Source organism: Micropterus salmoides, unplaced genomic scaffold, assembly GCF_014851395.1.
Source record: "Micropterus salmoides isolate LMB-PRFRI ecotype aquatic unplaced genomic scaffold, ASM1485139v1 Ms_hic_scaffold_5, whole genome shotgun sequence".
NCBI lineage: Eukaryota > Metazoa > Chordata > Actinopteri > Centrarchiformes > Centrarchidae > Micropterus > Micropterus salmoides.
Window position 1 is genome coordinate 29270975 of NW_024044237.1, and position 14229 is coordinate 29285203.

Here is a 14229-nt window from a genome sequence, read left to right on the forward strand (position 1 = left end):
CGGTTGTGTCCTAGTTACATTGTAAAAACAAGGGATGCTGCTATTGAAGCATGTCTACACTGCTACAATACACATTACTTTTAAACTAAATTTACCCCAGATAACTTAATGAAATAAATTAACATGAAGGAAGAAATGCCATAAAATAATAATAGTGTTACATTCTACTATCCAGCAAAAGCAGCACTTCTCATTGCTTTATATATTCAAAGCTATTCCTACTGTGATGAAATCTGAGTCTTTCTTTGAAACAGAGAGAGGATTTGTGGCTTGTTGGTTTAGGGATATGATTCTCGCTTTGGGTGTGAGAGGTCCTGGGATCAAATCCCTGACGTGCACTTGTCAATAACTGTTTGTGGTTTATAACACATCTCTTAAACTTTACTGTGGTTTGTTTACGTAACTCTTTACCTTTGGTATATCAGAGGATACAACCGTTGCATATATACACATTGAATATGTCCAGATGTATTTTGAGTATTCAACAGCATAACATTCATACCATTGTATTATTTTGTATATTGTATATGCTAAGTATATAGGTATTATTCATACCTATAAACTAATAGTATATACAAGGTTCACCATAATGGCTGCCGGAGTTGGATTACAAGACTTCTTTACACACATTAGCATAATTCACTCGTATAGTCTAAGGTATTGTAATGTATATATTGTGTGTAGCTTCTTTATGTCAACTCTCCTTCTCTGATTTTTAAATGTCTGATCTCTTTCTTTGTCTTATTTTTTTCTTACCTCCCAGCCTGTCTCTGTGCTACTCTTAAATGATCTTATCTTACATTTTAACACCCTGTGTGGACACTGGGTGTATAACTCAATCCCTGAAGGATCTTGTGGAGTTTTATAGTGATTATTGCAGCCCAAAATAAATGGATATGGAGTGGCTTTTTGAAAAAAAAAAAGAAGGTCTGTCAGAACTGTGCATCTATGGGGAACTGCACTGAAAAGGCTAATTCTTTAATCTGAAGTGTGTCTGTGGCACGTAATTAATTTATATTTAGCAATTCTTTAAAAAGCAGTTATGCTTTGTCAATACACAGAATAAATCCATTTTGTCTGTGAGGATGCTGCTTCAGCAAAGGCTTTACACACAATGGACAATCAATAGGCCACCACTTTAACCAGTGGGCTACAGTCACTGGCACAGCCGTCTGCCCTATCTGACATTGAGGAAACAATTATGGTGTCATTGACGGCTTGTTAACTGTATTAGGCCCATGGTCTTGAGAGCTTTATGCAGGCTATGATTTGTACAAGTGACTGATGTCAATATGGTTATGGAAACAAAGACAAAGAAATGATGAATCCTTTATTAAAACGACTGAGTATTTCCTTTGTATGTTACTTTATACCTCTAATATTCTTGTTTATTTACTCCACTAGGCCTATATTTATTTGACAATATTAGTTACTTTACAGATTCTGATTATTAATACAAAATTTAAATCAACTAATAAATTAAGATGTATTATTATGTATTAAGCTACCTGGTAGTACATTAAGTAGCTGAAAATAGCCCTACCTTTACCAGCTGCAACATTAAGGATGGTTACACATTAATTCATCAATAATTACAATTTGATTTGAAGCCTACATTATTCTGAAATGGGCTATCCTGCATAATGAGTACTTTTATTTTTGGAAGGCTACTATCAGGTGTATTCTGATACCAATACTTCTACTTCAATAAGATTTTGAATGCATTTTTACTTGGAATAAGTACTTTTACCTAAGTAAAAGATCCGAGTTCTTCCACCACTGAAGATAACTAGGTTTTTCTAATACCGGTAATCACATCCTGCGTTTTAGTATAAACCTAACCCATCTAGCCTAAATATGTATTACCTTATTGCGTCACTAGGTGGCCCCAAAGCATCACTTTGCCACATTGCACCCCCTCCCTAGTCCCACTTTTTTTTGTTAAATGGACTCGCCCATGAGCCGCCTCTTGTGACTAAATCTCCATCAAGTCAAACACAGATAACAACAGTTAGACAGGAAATGCAACGATTTTGGCTCCAACATAAGACAATAAAATTGCTCCCACGAAACAGGCATAATTGCAACCAAAATTAGTAACATTTTAGCAACTGCGACTGAATTTAAAAACACACAGCGTATCGATATAAACCAAAACCGATCATCGTGCGTGGTAGACCGTATACAGTTCATTTTTGTCATGTACGCTTACGTTAGTCTAATGTGTGATTTTCATTCGTCCTTGGATTTAATTTGTCTTTTCAAGGTAATGGACAGTAAAATTCAACTTGTATATCATATGAATATTTTCTGTTATTTAATATACCTGCATATGGAATGACATTTTGCATATAGATTTTTATTTTTAGCGTATACTTACATGCAGAGAAAATGACATTTGTTTTTTTTTTGGGGGGGGGCACAAGATGTAGATATAATTTACCGCAGGCAGACCCCTCCCTGAATATATCCAGTTTCCTTTATTGTCTCTTTGTTTTAACGTGAAACACGTTGCTCTCTCTGGAGGTTTATTTTGAAAACCTTTGAAGGAAGTGCAAGTGTTTGCTGTGGCTGGCTTTCCTCTGCTGTGTCAGTCAGTCACCATGGTGGCATACAACAGAGCGCAGCGGCGGCGGTCCTATCGTCACTTTTAGTCCCATTAAAAATGTTAATATAATGCATTTTCTCAGTGAGTGTACTCGGGTGTACCTCTCATAATGGACGCCAGGTTGTTGTTGACAGGATAACTGTTCGCCCTTTGCTTACCTTTTTGTTTTGTGGAACATACATGGGATTTCTTTTCGTCGCTAGCAGAATGCTGAAGAGACAAGGAATGGCTTTGATGAACGTTGCCTTGAGTAATGGGGCATTTTTACGTGAAGAAAATAACTCTTAAGAGACAGTTTGAGCCGCGCTTTTAAAAGAAGTTTCTTCTTCGGTGGGACTGCTGCTGGCAGCCGGTTTCGGCTCGGGCAAAGAAAGACAGACACTCCGAGGAGACTGCTCGGCTGTCTGGCTTCAGTCGTGGCCTGGCTCCGGGCACTCCCAGCTTATCCGCTAGAATCGGAGCACAGGCGACAAGAATAAAGCAAGACAGCAGGGGGACTTCTTTTGTTTCTATCCGTGGGGCGCTGGATATTAATAAACATTTTATTAGGATAAGAAATTCAGTATCCTCCAGACGGCGTCTTTCAAAACAATGGCGTCTTATGTGGATAACAGCTTTCGGCAGGCTGTGATGATGAATCCGGCTGAAAGGACGCAACAGGTCAGAAATAATTTATGATTGTTCTCATTTGTCTGATCATTAATGGAATCTGTACGTGAAAGTGGAGACTTCAGCTCGGTTGCTACAATTTAACATTACAGCATTCACCATATTTGCAGAGTAACGTTAACCGAGCAGTGTTTCTGTGTGCAACTGTTGCCATTCAGCTTGTTGTGTTATGTGTGGATACATCCCGCTAAACCGGCTATCAGCAGAGATAATCAAGGCTAACGTTACTTAAGGCTTACTACAGGAGCTGAAGCCTTCGTGGGAATTTAACCCAAACTAGCCTCAGTTGGTGCCTCTTGTTTTTTTTTACATTTGAGACTTGTGCATTTGGCACCACGTTGTCTCGTGCTAAACTGACGTTTGCATGTTGCAGCATTTTATAAAAATAAAAAAAAGAGTAGAGAGATTAGTATGTGAGAGGCACGGCTGCGGCTAATCCTAATTTAACCAATAGCGCACACTAGCCGACTAAAACAGACGTTACCCCTTGTCATTTATTATTTCATTTTTAATCATTTTTGTCACACTGAGACTCAATTTAAAGGTCAATGCTTCAGAGTTAGGTTGATGTTCTTTTATAGCCCCTTTTTTTTCTCTTTGTTTGGACCTAATCATGTTTTGTCATTGCTTTCTTTGTGAGTTTTTATTGGATGGGTTCTTTTCTGGAGATAGACAGACATGGGGACATTTCATGTGCTGCAGTAGCATAGAATAAGAGGGGGGGGGGGGGGGGGGGGGGAATACCTTGTTAGGTTATTATTTGTTTTAAAGCAGAGCACCTGCAGTTCACAATATCACCTCAATTTCATCTGATTCATACTATTAGCTTCCTCTTTGAAGTATGGAGTGCCAGTTGTGTGACTTCTGAACATGCAAATCCTGTGGGAAAACACACACACACACACACACACACACACACACACACCTAAGCTTGCAGGCCTTCAGATATTAGCAGTTATACATTGCAAGTACACAGAATATTATTTCATTTGCTTCCATTGCAAATGGATGCTGCTTCAGCAAAGGCTTTACACACAATGGACAATCAATAGGCCACCACTTTAACCAGTGGGCTACAGTTAGTGGCACAGCCGTCTGCCTGTCTATCTGACTTTGAGGAAAAAATTATGGTGTCATTGACAGCTTGTTAACTTTATTAGACCCATGGTACAGCTTTATGCAGGCTATGATTTGGAAACAAGGACATGGATACAGAATTTGGTTGGCAACAGTAGCAGCAATATTTATCTAAACCATGACTAAGCCTTTGTAGTTTATATCAGAGCTGTAATAAAAAAAAAAAAACATTAATCTTTTATCAAAACCAGTGAATTTTATAATGTTGGATTGAATTGTCAATCATAAAGCCAAATATAGCCTGATATTTGCATTATTTCCCATGTAAGCGGTGATTTCCTCAGAAGGAAATAATTGCTGGTCGTTTTAATGACATGATTCTGTAAATAGTGTAAATTGCTTTTTCATGTTCCCCACTGTGATATGGAAGTGAGGATGTGATTCAATGCTGGTACCTCTATAACACCTGTACACCTGTACTAACACCTGTATAGTCATATAACCTTCCTCATCCTGCTAACCCACCTGACAGTGACATCAGCTTCACTTTCGGTCTCATCTCAATGTGTGAATGCTGTTTCTGAAACTTTCCAAACTTGACTAGAATATGTGAGAATAAATGAAGCAATTTCTGAGCTGGAAAATAGTCAGATTAAAAGACACTGAAGCTTGAAGATTTAGTAAAAAAAATAATAATAAGACTGGTATGTCTGAGGTCCTTCAACACTCTGGAGCCATGGTATGAACCCACACTGAGTCAGTGTGCAAACATTTCATTCATGAGGTCTTTGAAATGGTTGCATTTTGAATGAAAGGAATAGAGCGGCGAACTAGGACAGTTTGAACAATTAATTAATGACTACGTTTGAAAATGATTTAGTCAGAAGTAAGTGTGAGTAAGTCCCAACAGAATATGGATGTATTTAGAAACACGTCATCCATGTCATTTTTCTGTTGCATCACAGTGAAGTCCACGCATTTGTGTCCCAGGAATAAAGTCCAGTAGAAAGCTTGTGGTTATTCTGCAGAAAAGCGAGACAGCATGTTTATCAAAACTAAAGTCTTTTAGACATTTATGTTGGTGTGTTTTTTTTAATAGCAGCACCTTTCCCTGTATTCTTTTCAAGTGTCTAGCGAGCGTGGTGGCTGACATAGTTTATCCTAATGGTGGTTGGCAGGCTTCTCTGTCAGGATTAGCTAACGGTTACAGGGATCTGTCTGTATCGCTCAAGACTGACCACAGTGGGATTGACCCTCTGCCTCACCCCATTGTCACATGGCAGGTTAAATAACTGACCGCTTGACAGCTAGTGTTCACACTGGCTTTGTCAGTTTCCTGTAACTGGAAATGCACCACATTGTCATAGTTTTCAAAGGCCTGCACATTTTTGCAGTTGTGATATGAATTAAGATAACATGACATGGCTATTTGATCTCCAATTTCTTTTTCATGTCCAAATTTAATAATGAATTGCAGTGCAGTGTGATTCTCAATAGCACAGCGTTGTGTTGTTTCAGTTAGTTGATGGACATGCTAGATGTTTTGCAGGGTTTGAATTGGGACCCTCCAGTTATAAGATGACTTTTCACCCAATCCCACCACACACGTTAAGCTTTTTTTAATTTAATCTTAATTGGGAGGTAAGGATGATGGATTTCATCATGTAGACTTAATCAAATAAGAGTTCATAGGGTTTTATCTTAAGAGAGCTTCTCATCCACTGTCTCCCATTAGGGATGTCTTTTTCTTCTCTGTACATGACTGCAGGAGACCATACCAGGACAGGCACATCACACATCAGATTTGCAGACGACATAATGACAGCAAGCCTCCCTCAGCAGCGGGATTTTAGTATCGGCCCATATTTACCACCGTCATGTTTAGCAGGGTCTTAGCTACAATGTCTTATTACATTAATCAAAGTTATGGCAGTTGATTCTTCAGGACACCACAGACACTGTAAAACACATGCACTGTCTTCTGTCTATCTAGTAGAAATACCAAACACTCTGTTGATACAGCCTATTCATTTTGAGCGGTTGCTTCGTATCTCTTTCGTTATAAATGCCTTTAGAATTTTTGTTGTTCAGACAAAATAAGATGTTTTAAGGCATCCCTTTGTTCTCTGGTTAGTTGTGATTGGCATTGGTCAATATTGTTTGAGATTGTATTCATTTATAAAAACAAATCCATTTGTAACCAACAGCCATTGAATTAATCTTTGTCTAAAATAAGTTGTTGCTTCCCTAGAGTGTGTGTTCATTATCGAACATGAAGCGCAGGCTTTGTGTGTTAAAGTCTACGACATTCTCTTGGCTGCAAATCTAATGTCATTACTTTTGACGATAAAGGCACTGAAGTGTATATTTCTATGCAGCATCCATCTCTTTATCACATCATTCTACTGTGTGTCACAAAGGACCAAGAGTGTGAACAGCACCACCTAATCAGGAATAAATGAGTGGAAATCATTTTTATTTGGTATTATAGGAACAAAACCCAGCACACTCTTGACTGTCCATGGCGCACAAATGAATACTTCTGCTTCAGCTGGTCTGTTTCTGCAGCAAGTAACTGGACTCAGGACAGGCTCTCTGCTTGTTTAGCCAGGTGGCAAAGCTAAAGGCCACAAACAATCCTCCGCTGCGGTGACCCTGCTTTACAGCCACATAGCTGGAGGGACAAGCTACCTACTTTACATTGTTTCCACATATTCTTGACCAGCACATGAGATCAGTGAAGGCTTGTGACTGTACTGGAAGAGACTAAGGAGAAAACAAATGCATTTTGGGCCTTTTAATAGATATTCTTGACCCTAGTGAGTTGTTGTGAGTAAAAAAAGTTTGTAGAACAACCATGGCATGATACTGCAGAAACGTGTGCAAATAAGAGTCAGCAATAACGGAAAGGAAAATAATTTTTACTTTCAAATTAAGCTGAAACTGACGTATTTATTAGCACAGACCTGCCCACATATGAAAATAAATGGACATTCATTATATATGAAATTGTGTAATGCTATATTTAATTTTAAATAACTGGAAGTACAATACCTATAAATGAATAATAATAAATAGCCAATTGAATATTGAATCACATTTTGGTTGTTGGCTGTAAATAAAATAAAAAAAAATCTATTCACTTGCAGAGCTACTATTATAAATACTGTAATTTTATACATCCTTAACAAATTAAGGTATACGTAAGTATAAAAAGGAAGTAGATGCTACAGTTTGTAAAATGACTGATGAGCACGAAGCTGCCCTGCCCCTTAGCATCCTGCCCAGTATAAGCAGAAGGAAGAGGAAAGCGTCAGGAAGCTTTTTGAACTTAAGCCAGAAGAATGGCTTAAAAACAAAGCTGTTCTTATTTTCTGAAGCTGGGTGTTGTTTTGTGACTGCCTTCCTATTTTTGCATATGAATATCTAGGCTATTTAAAAACGCTCCAGGTTGCTTGCAGAAAAAGAAGGATGGACTTCTGTACAAAGTTTTTCTTCCGAAAGGAGTTGTAATGGTGTCACTTTCCCAGGTAACACAGGGGTTTCTAATCCTCCAAAACTCCAGTGAATTCAGGGAATTTTGTCACTGTTTTCCTTGCCGTTTTGCTTGGGCTGTGCAACGCTGCTGACCCTGTAGAAGTAAAGTGATGTCACATGTTATTCTTGTGTTGAAAGTGGAGGCTGAGTGTAGGCCCAAGTGGTTACACACACAGCGGTCACAGTGACGTATTCCTCCCAGTTTAAATACAGGGGATGATTTCAGGAAGGGAAGAAAGAAACAACGTCCCATACCCACATAGAAGACCAGCACAGCTCCTGATTGGTTCATTTGAATAATACTTTTAATTACACATCAGCTTTTTCCCCATGATATTGTGATGGCCATAAACCATAGCGCTGCCTACTGGTCAGCGGACCCATAAAAATATTGATTACTGCGTTAAAAGTATTGATTCTTCAGTGTTATAGCTGCATAGGGAGCAACTGATGAAAAGGTTGAATCTTAAATCATAAATATAACCTTTTTATTGCAGGAAGATGGCATTTATGGCTGTTATGCAGTTTAATTGTACAGATTAATGTTTGATACCATGGTTGACTACAAGCCAGAAAACATTCCAGAAATTTCTTACTGGAATATACCAGGATGTTTGCGTAGGCATGTGCGCCTGCTACTCCCTAAAATCTAATAATGAAAAGTAGGTGGGTATTTAAGTATATATGTAGATTTATACTTCAAGTAGTATTTCATCATCAAGATAGTCCTTATCTGTTTAATGTCAATCTAGGATGATTATGTCAAATAAATGACGTTTTGTCTGGCCTACAGCGGATTTCTCCCTATATGAATGTTGAGTGGTGTTGCTCAGTATTAGAGATGCAACCAATGATTTTTTTTTTTTTACTAATTAATCTGTTGGGTATTTTCTGGATTAATCAGTTCATTCAGTCAGTCATTTCAGCGTCACATAATGTGATAAATTCAGAAAGATTATTCCATTTACAGCTGAAGTTGAAGATAGGCTAGAGTGCTTTTGGTACAAGTCACTCAAGATCATATGTCATGTGCAACGTTCTGGGGACAATTACAAATACACTGCCAAACAGTAAACACTGTCAAAAATGTTTTAAGGTGGAGACTTCCTCAGGAGCTGCATGTGAAAGAAGTTTTCATTTTGCCAAGTTTGCAGAAGTATCCTTGATTTCCTTCGGCAGAATCATATCCGTGTTCCTTTTTAAACAATAGAGGGTGCGAGGAAGTTAAAGTAACTAAAATTCTAACATGTTTATTGTGAGACCTCATGCTGGCTTCTGAGTTGCTTGTTCTGCAGTATTCTGTCAGCTGTGGCTACTTTCATATTCTGATCTTGAATGTTGGCATATGCTTTGATCTGTCGGGTTGAACCTTTTTATTCCCATAACTTTGCAAAACTTAAAAAGAGCCTGCCCTTTTTATTTTGACAGATTAGCAGTATTGTGCACAGCAAATACTTCCAGTTGAACTTTTAGTGGTTCATTTGATTGAAAATGTCAATGAATGTGTGCATTGCCCCCTGCCCCAGCTTGTCGGATGGTCCGTGATGTTGCCCTCATGGTCACACTGTACATTTGTTGTAACAGAATCACACACATTATAATGTCAAAGGCATGTTTCAGTTCTTTATGTTCGCATTCCTTGAGATATTTTTAAAGCAAAGAAAAACAGCCCTGGAGTCAAGGCTACAGAAATTCCATTTGCTATCACAGCAGAAGGCAATAGACCTCACGCCACTGAGCAACCACAATCTTTACATAACTTAGCCCCAGACCCACTTGGCTGCTTGGAGAGCTTAGAGAATAAACCATTCCTGACGTGCAATATTTACATGACTGCTATTGAATTACGCTACTTGCTGTGGCTGTCATTAAGAGCTTCATTCCTAAATGAGATTTTGGAAATTCCAGCATTTGGAAAAAGTGACACTTACAACACAGAAAAGACTTTGCACAACTTTTGTAGTTTTTTAAAAATTCAGTAGGCAATCTCTAAATCAGTGACTAACACAAATTGTCACAACAGACTACATCTCTCTATTGTAGTTTCAGTAATCACTTCTGAATTGAAGCTAAATACATATGTTTTGGGCTTTTAAAAAAATGGTTTTAATGTCATTCATGTGAACAACTACCAGACATCTTTTGAGTGAATTTGCTTTTTAGCCTCTGTCCCACGCAGAACAGGCTCACTCTGGTGTATAATCTGCTTTATAATCCTGCCTCTTGGTGAACTGCTCAGACATAAAGTGGATCAGATGGAGAGCTGATTAATTTGTGTGATTAGGGATCTCTAAATCCCGGTATATGGGTTCACCATGCAGCTAATACTTGTTTACAGTATTTCTAACAATGGCACTTAAAGATGGTTGATGTTGCACAAACAGGGTCAAGATCAGTACGTTTTATGCTGCGTAAAAACAAAATTATAATGCTATTGTCTTTGGAGATTTTAATGTATGAGTTGGACTAAACGTGCTAACAGCTTTTTCCACGTAATAAAAATGTTCAATCATTAACAAATGGAAGGAAACAGGGTGACATGAATGCTTTAATAATCGCGTTGAAATAAAAGTCTTTATTTGGCAGAACACAAAACTGATATCAGTGTAGTCGGTAGAAATTTAAGGAGGACGTCAAACAACAAACAAATACAAATGTCAGTGATGCCACTATGAAGTCAAAGACTTATTTCCATTGTTGTCCCTGATGTGAAGATGGCAAAGAGATCCTCTAGTCCAAGTGACAAGGTGACATCATTCTACTGAACAAATAACCTATCATTACAAAGAAACACACTTTTGAAAGTCAAACTTTATTGCATGCAAATTTTGAATAGGATGGGATGCTTACAAGTTCAAAGATCCCATGATCCATCATTTGACCTTCTTTGAAAAGCAATAAAGCTAATCTCCTTTCACCAGCCAATTGTGTGTCTGCAAATACACACAACATGGTAAATGTGGACTGGTGTGTAAAGTGAAAGTGTGGGATGGTGACAGATCAGAGGACTGAAGTTTTTGTGATAACATTTTCCTAAATTCCCATTCTTTCGAGACCTTTTACTCAGTGTCTGTAATGCTCACAACACTGTTTGCTGGATGTGCCTTTGATCCTAATGTGGCCTGTCATGCCTCATGCAAACTGTGGTTTATTAACAGCTGTTCTGGTGGTAGGCAGGTAATTACTTGCCATGTGAGCTAAAAGAGGTGATTCATTACAACGCTAGTACGAGCAAAAACAGCTGTCTTTGCTAATGTATGTTGTTGTCAAAAGTGAAAACTGCTGCAGCAGCAGTCCTTGAGTTCTGCCAGTGGGCACACGAGGCATAGTGGGCAGCCTAAAAAGAAAACAAAATGGGGAAAATAGCCCTACGAAGCCTAAAAATAAAGCAATGTAGAAAAAAGGCTTCCACACAACATTGTTTCCCCCATTTATATATCAGTGATTAGGAATACTGTTGTTCCACTTCCTGTGTGCAGTGGAGCGGATTGGTGTACAATATCTATTTGAAACCTTATCTTTGTAATTGGTCCCTGGGGGTTTGTGTAACCTGTAGCTGGTCACGTTTCCAACTCTGCAGCCCTGTGTCTTTTCTAGGGAAAATTTCTAGATTATGTTACCCAAGGCCTCAACATAATCTGATTCTCCCTGGAATGTTTGACAGTTTTCCCCACTTCCTGCTTTTGGGAAGAAGGGGATAATTATCTTAGCTTGCCTAAACTGAACCACCAATTACATTCTCTTTCTAATGGCTCAGAGTCCGGATCGCTTGGGTGCCAGTCTGAGTTTATCAGGATGCTCTCTGCTACTCTTAAACCAGAGAGCTTGTGTGTGCCCAGATTTTTTAGGACCTTACCTCTGGGACACGTTTGTGGAAACATAAGTTATTGCCGTGATGCAACATTCCCCTTTCAGCTAAGCTGACATTGATTTCACTCTGGTGACATTGTAGTAGGATTTTTTTCGCACCGTTTGAGCAATAATTTTCCACAAAATGCTGTGTTGTCAGTTACGGCTGAGCATTATTTATTAAAAGGCATGAGTTCATCTGCCCCTCAGACCTTGCCCGGGCTAATTGACACTTGCCTTGGTTGACCTCAAACAGCCATCCATTGCCAGACGTTTTCCCATATGGCCCTATGTTTCCTTCACACTTAAACCATTCCTGCTGAGAGCAAACCCTATTCATTAATCATTCTTGCCATGATTAGTATGCAGATCTGCTTATGTGTTATGTAGCCTTGATGGAGAAAAGACCAAGTGTCATAATGCCACAGTAGCAGTTTTTCTGAGAGGCTAATGCGTGTGCAATCTTCTTATAGAAGTATTTGCTTATTTGTTATTGATTAAGCAATGTGGTTAACTCCTCTGTTCTGTTTGTAAGGCAAAGCCTGCACATTAGACTCTATCATTGAGAAAAAGGATCACAGTCTGAACTGTACAACACAGCACAACACAATGGGCAAGAAACAGTCACAGTAATAGAGGAGCTGTGTAACATCAGTCAAAATGACAGAATCCTGATGGTCCTGCAAATGTATTTACTGTGAAACCTCAGCCCCTTGAGTGCATTTCCGCAATTGCGTCATACATTTTGTTAATGTGATTCTGTGTCAAGAGTGAACATTTGCACAGTGTTTCTCATCACTGCTGATTAGTCAGAAAGTGCTGAATATGTGTGAAGTGAAAACTCAAGAAGATGAGAAATGATTCAACCCAAGGACAGAGAGTAATGGCTGATGCCGGGTGACTATCTTTTCTTATCTTTTCTTAACTTTCCATCTATCCAAGGAAGAAATTCTGTTTGCAGTCAGGGAAAAAAAAACCTTACGCACAGTAAAACAAACATGCGTGTCACACTGACTTGAAAAGTGTTCATATTTGTTTTGAAATAAAATATTTTTGTCCATCAATCATTTATTTAATATTACAGGTGAGCTTTTAAACACATTTCAACTGTTATTGAGCAGTTTGACTTATTGCTATGCTAAATGTAATTTGACCATGTCCATTTATGACCATGTTATAGAGCATATTTACCTCTGCACTGTAATGACTAACACTTGGACAGCATTCTCATCTGATGACTTTGTTATACTGCCCACTTGTGTAGGTCTGACTGTGGCTATGTTATTGTTGGGCTAAATTAAGATTGTATTTGATTATAATTGGAGGGAAAGATGCAGGCCATTCATGCATGCTTTCCTATAGGCTTGAGTGCTTTGAATCCACCAGCAAGTGTGGTGTGGACCCAACACAATGACTCCCTGTTACAACCAGCTTCTGCTTGTCAAAAACAGTTAAAGTCAAAGCAATTATTTTGTCGCTGCACTGAGAATAGCTGTTTTAGCTAAATTATACCAACTGCAGTTGTACACATGCCAAGCAGACTTAAACAAAGACTTGTATTATAGCCCAATACCCAATGAGCAACCATCTAACATCTAGCTTAATTTTATATGAAAACTGTCATAATTGCAATAAGCGAACCCACATTTTTTATGGAGTATATAGAAAATTTACTGCATAAATTAATTCCATGCATTAGAGAATTTAAAGACTAGACTTGGTATTTCTATTGACAAAAATAGAAATACATACTGTCACTTTCCTGTGAAAACATATATTACCAAACGTCAAATGCCCCTGGCTTTATGAGAATAAAATTATATTTTTTTTTTAATTTACAAATTGTGGTAATTCTACCATTAAGCTAAAGTAGATCAAATTGAACAGTTAAGTCCTTTAGAAAGTTCCATAAAATTATATTATATAATAAAAAACAAAAGATCTGCATTTTTTTCCCTTTTGACTTTTAGCTTAAGTGCTGCAATGGAGAGGGAAAACCTTAACTTGTAACTGAAGTCTTAAAAGATCACAATGGTTCGCCATGTTTCTTTTGTGAAACATCCTCAGGATATAGCCTGAAATCCCCATCCGTCTGGAACTGAGGCCTATTTTAGTCTGAGTGAAGTGAAAGGCCTTGGGTGGGATCATAAGGCAACTCTGTAAACAGGAAACTTCCATTCAAGACTAGGCGAGCTGGGCACACCAATGTGGTGTAGATACTAAACACAAGAACACTATGATCAGTTTCTGAGTAGGGCATGATTCAGATCCTGAGCAGGCCTTCAAGAATTGGCACTTTCCCTCACAGCAGGCATTAATGTATGCTTCAAGATTGTAGTTAGAAGTATTATGCATGATTTTCACGCTGTTGGCATAGTTGACTTTATATGCTTAAGTGGCTCTCACAGCACCTCTATCTCTAGCTGTTGTGACCTTAATTGGCAGCTCACCAGATTCTTCATCAGCTCTCATTAACCAAAGTGTTATTT

The 14229-nt window shown here is 38.3% G+C and overlaps 1 protein-coding gene across 10 annotated transcripts in view; it reads left to right on the forward strand.

Moving 5' to 3' along the window:
* The first annotated feature begins 2597 nt into the window (after positions 1–2597).
* Positions 2598–14229, forward strand: part of rapgef2 (Rap guanine nucleotide exchange factor (GEF) 2) — a 106515-nt gene continuing 94883 nt past the window's right edge. For 7 of the 10 annotated variants that reach the window (XM_038698732.1, XM_038698733.1, XM_038698741.1 and 4 more), the window contains exon 1: positions 3200–3268. In XM_038698732.1, the coding sequence (XP_038554660.1) occupies positions 3200–3268 (69 nt within the window). Of the gene's footprint in view, positions 3269–14229 lie in introns of all 10 variants that reach the window. The other 3 variants (XM_038698737.1, XM_038698740.1, XM_038698742.1) reach the window with 1 other exon arrangement.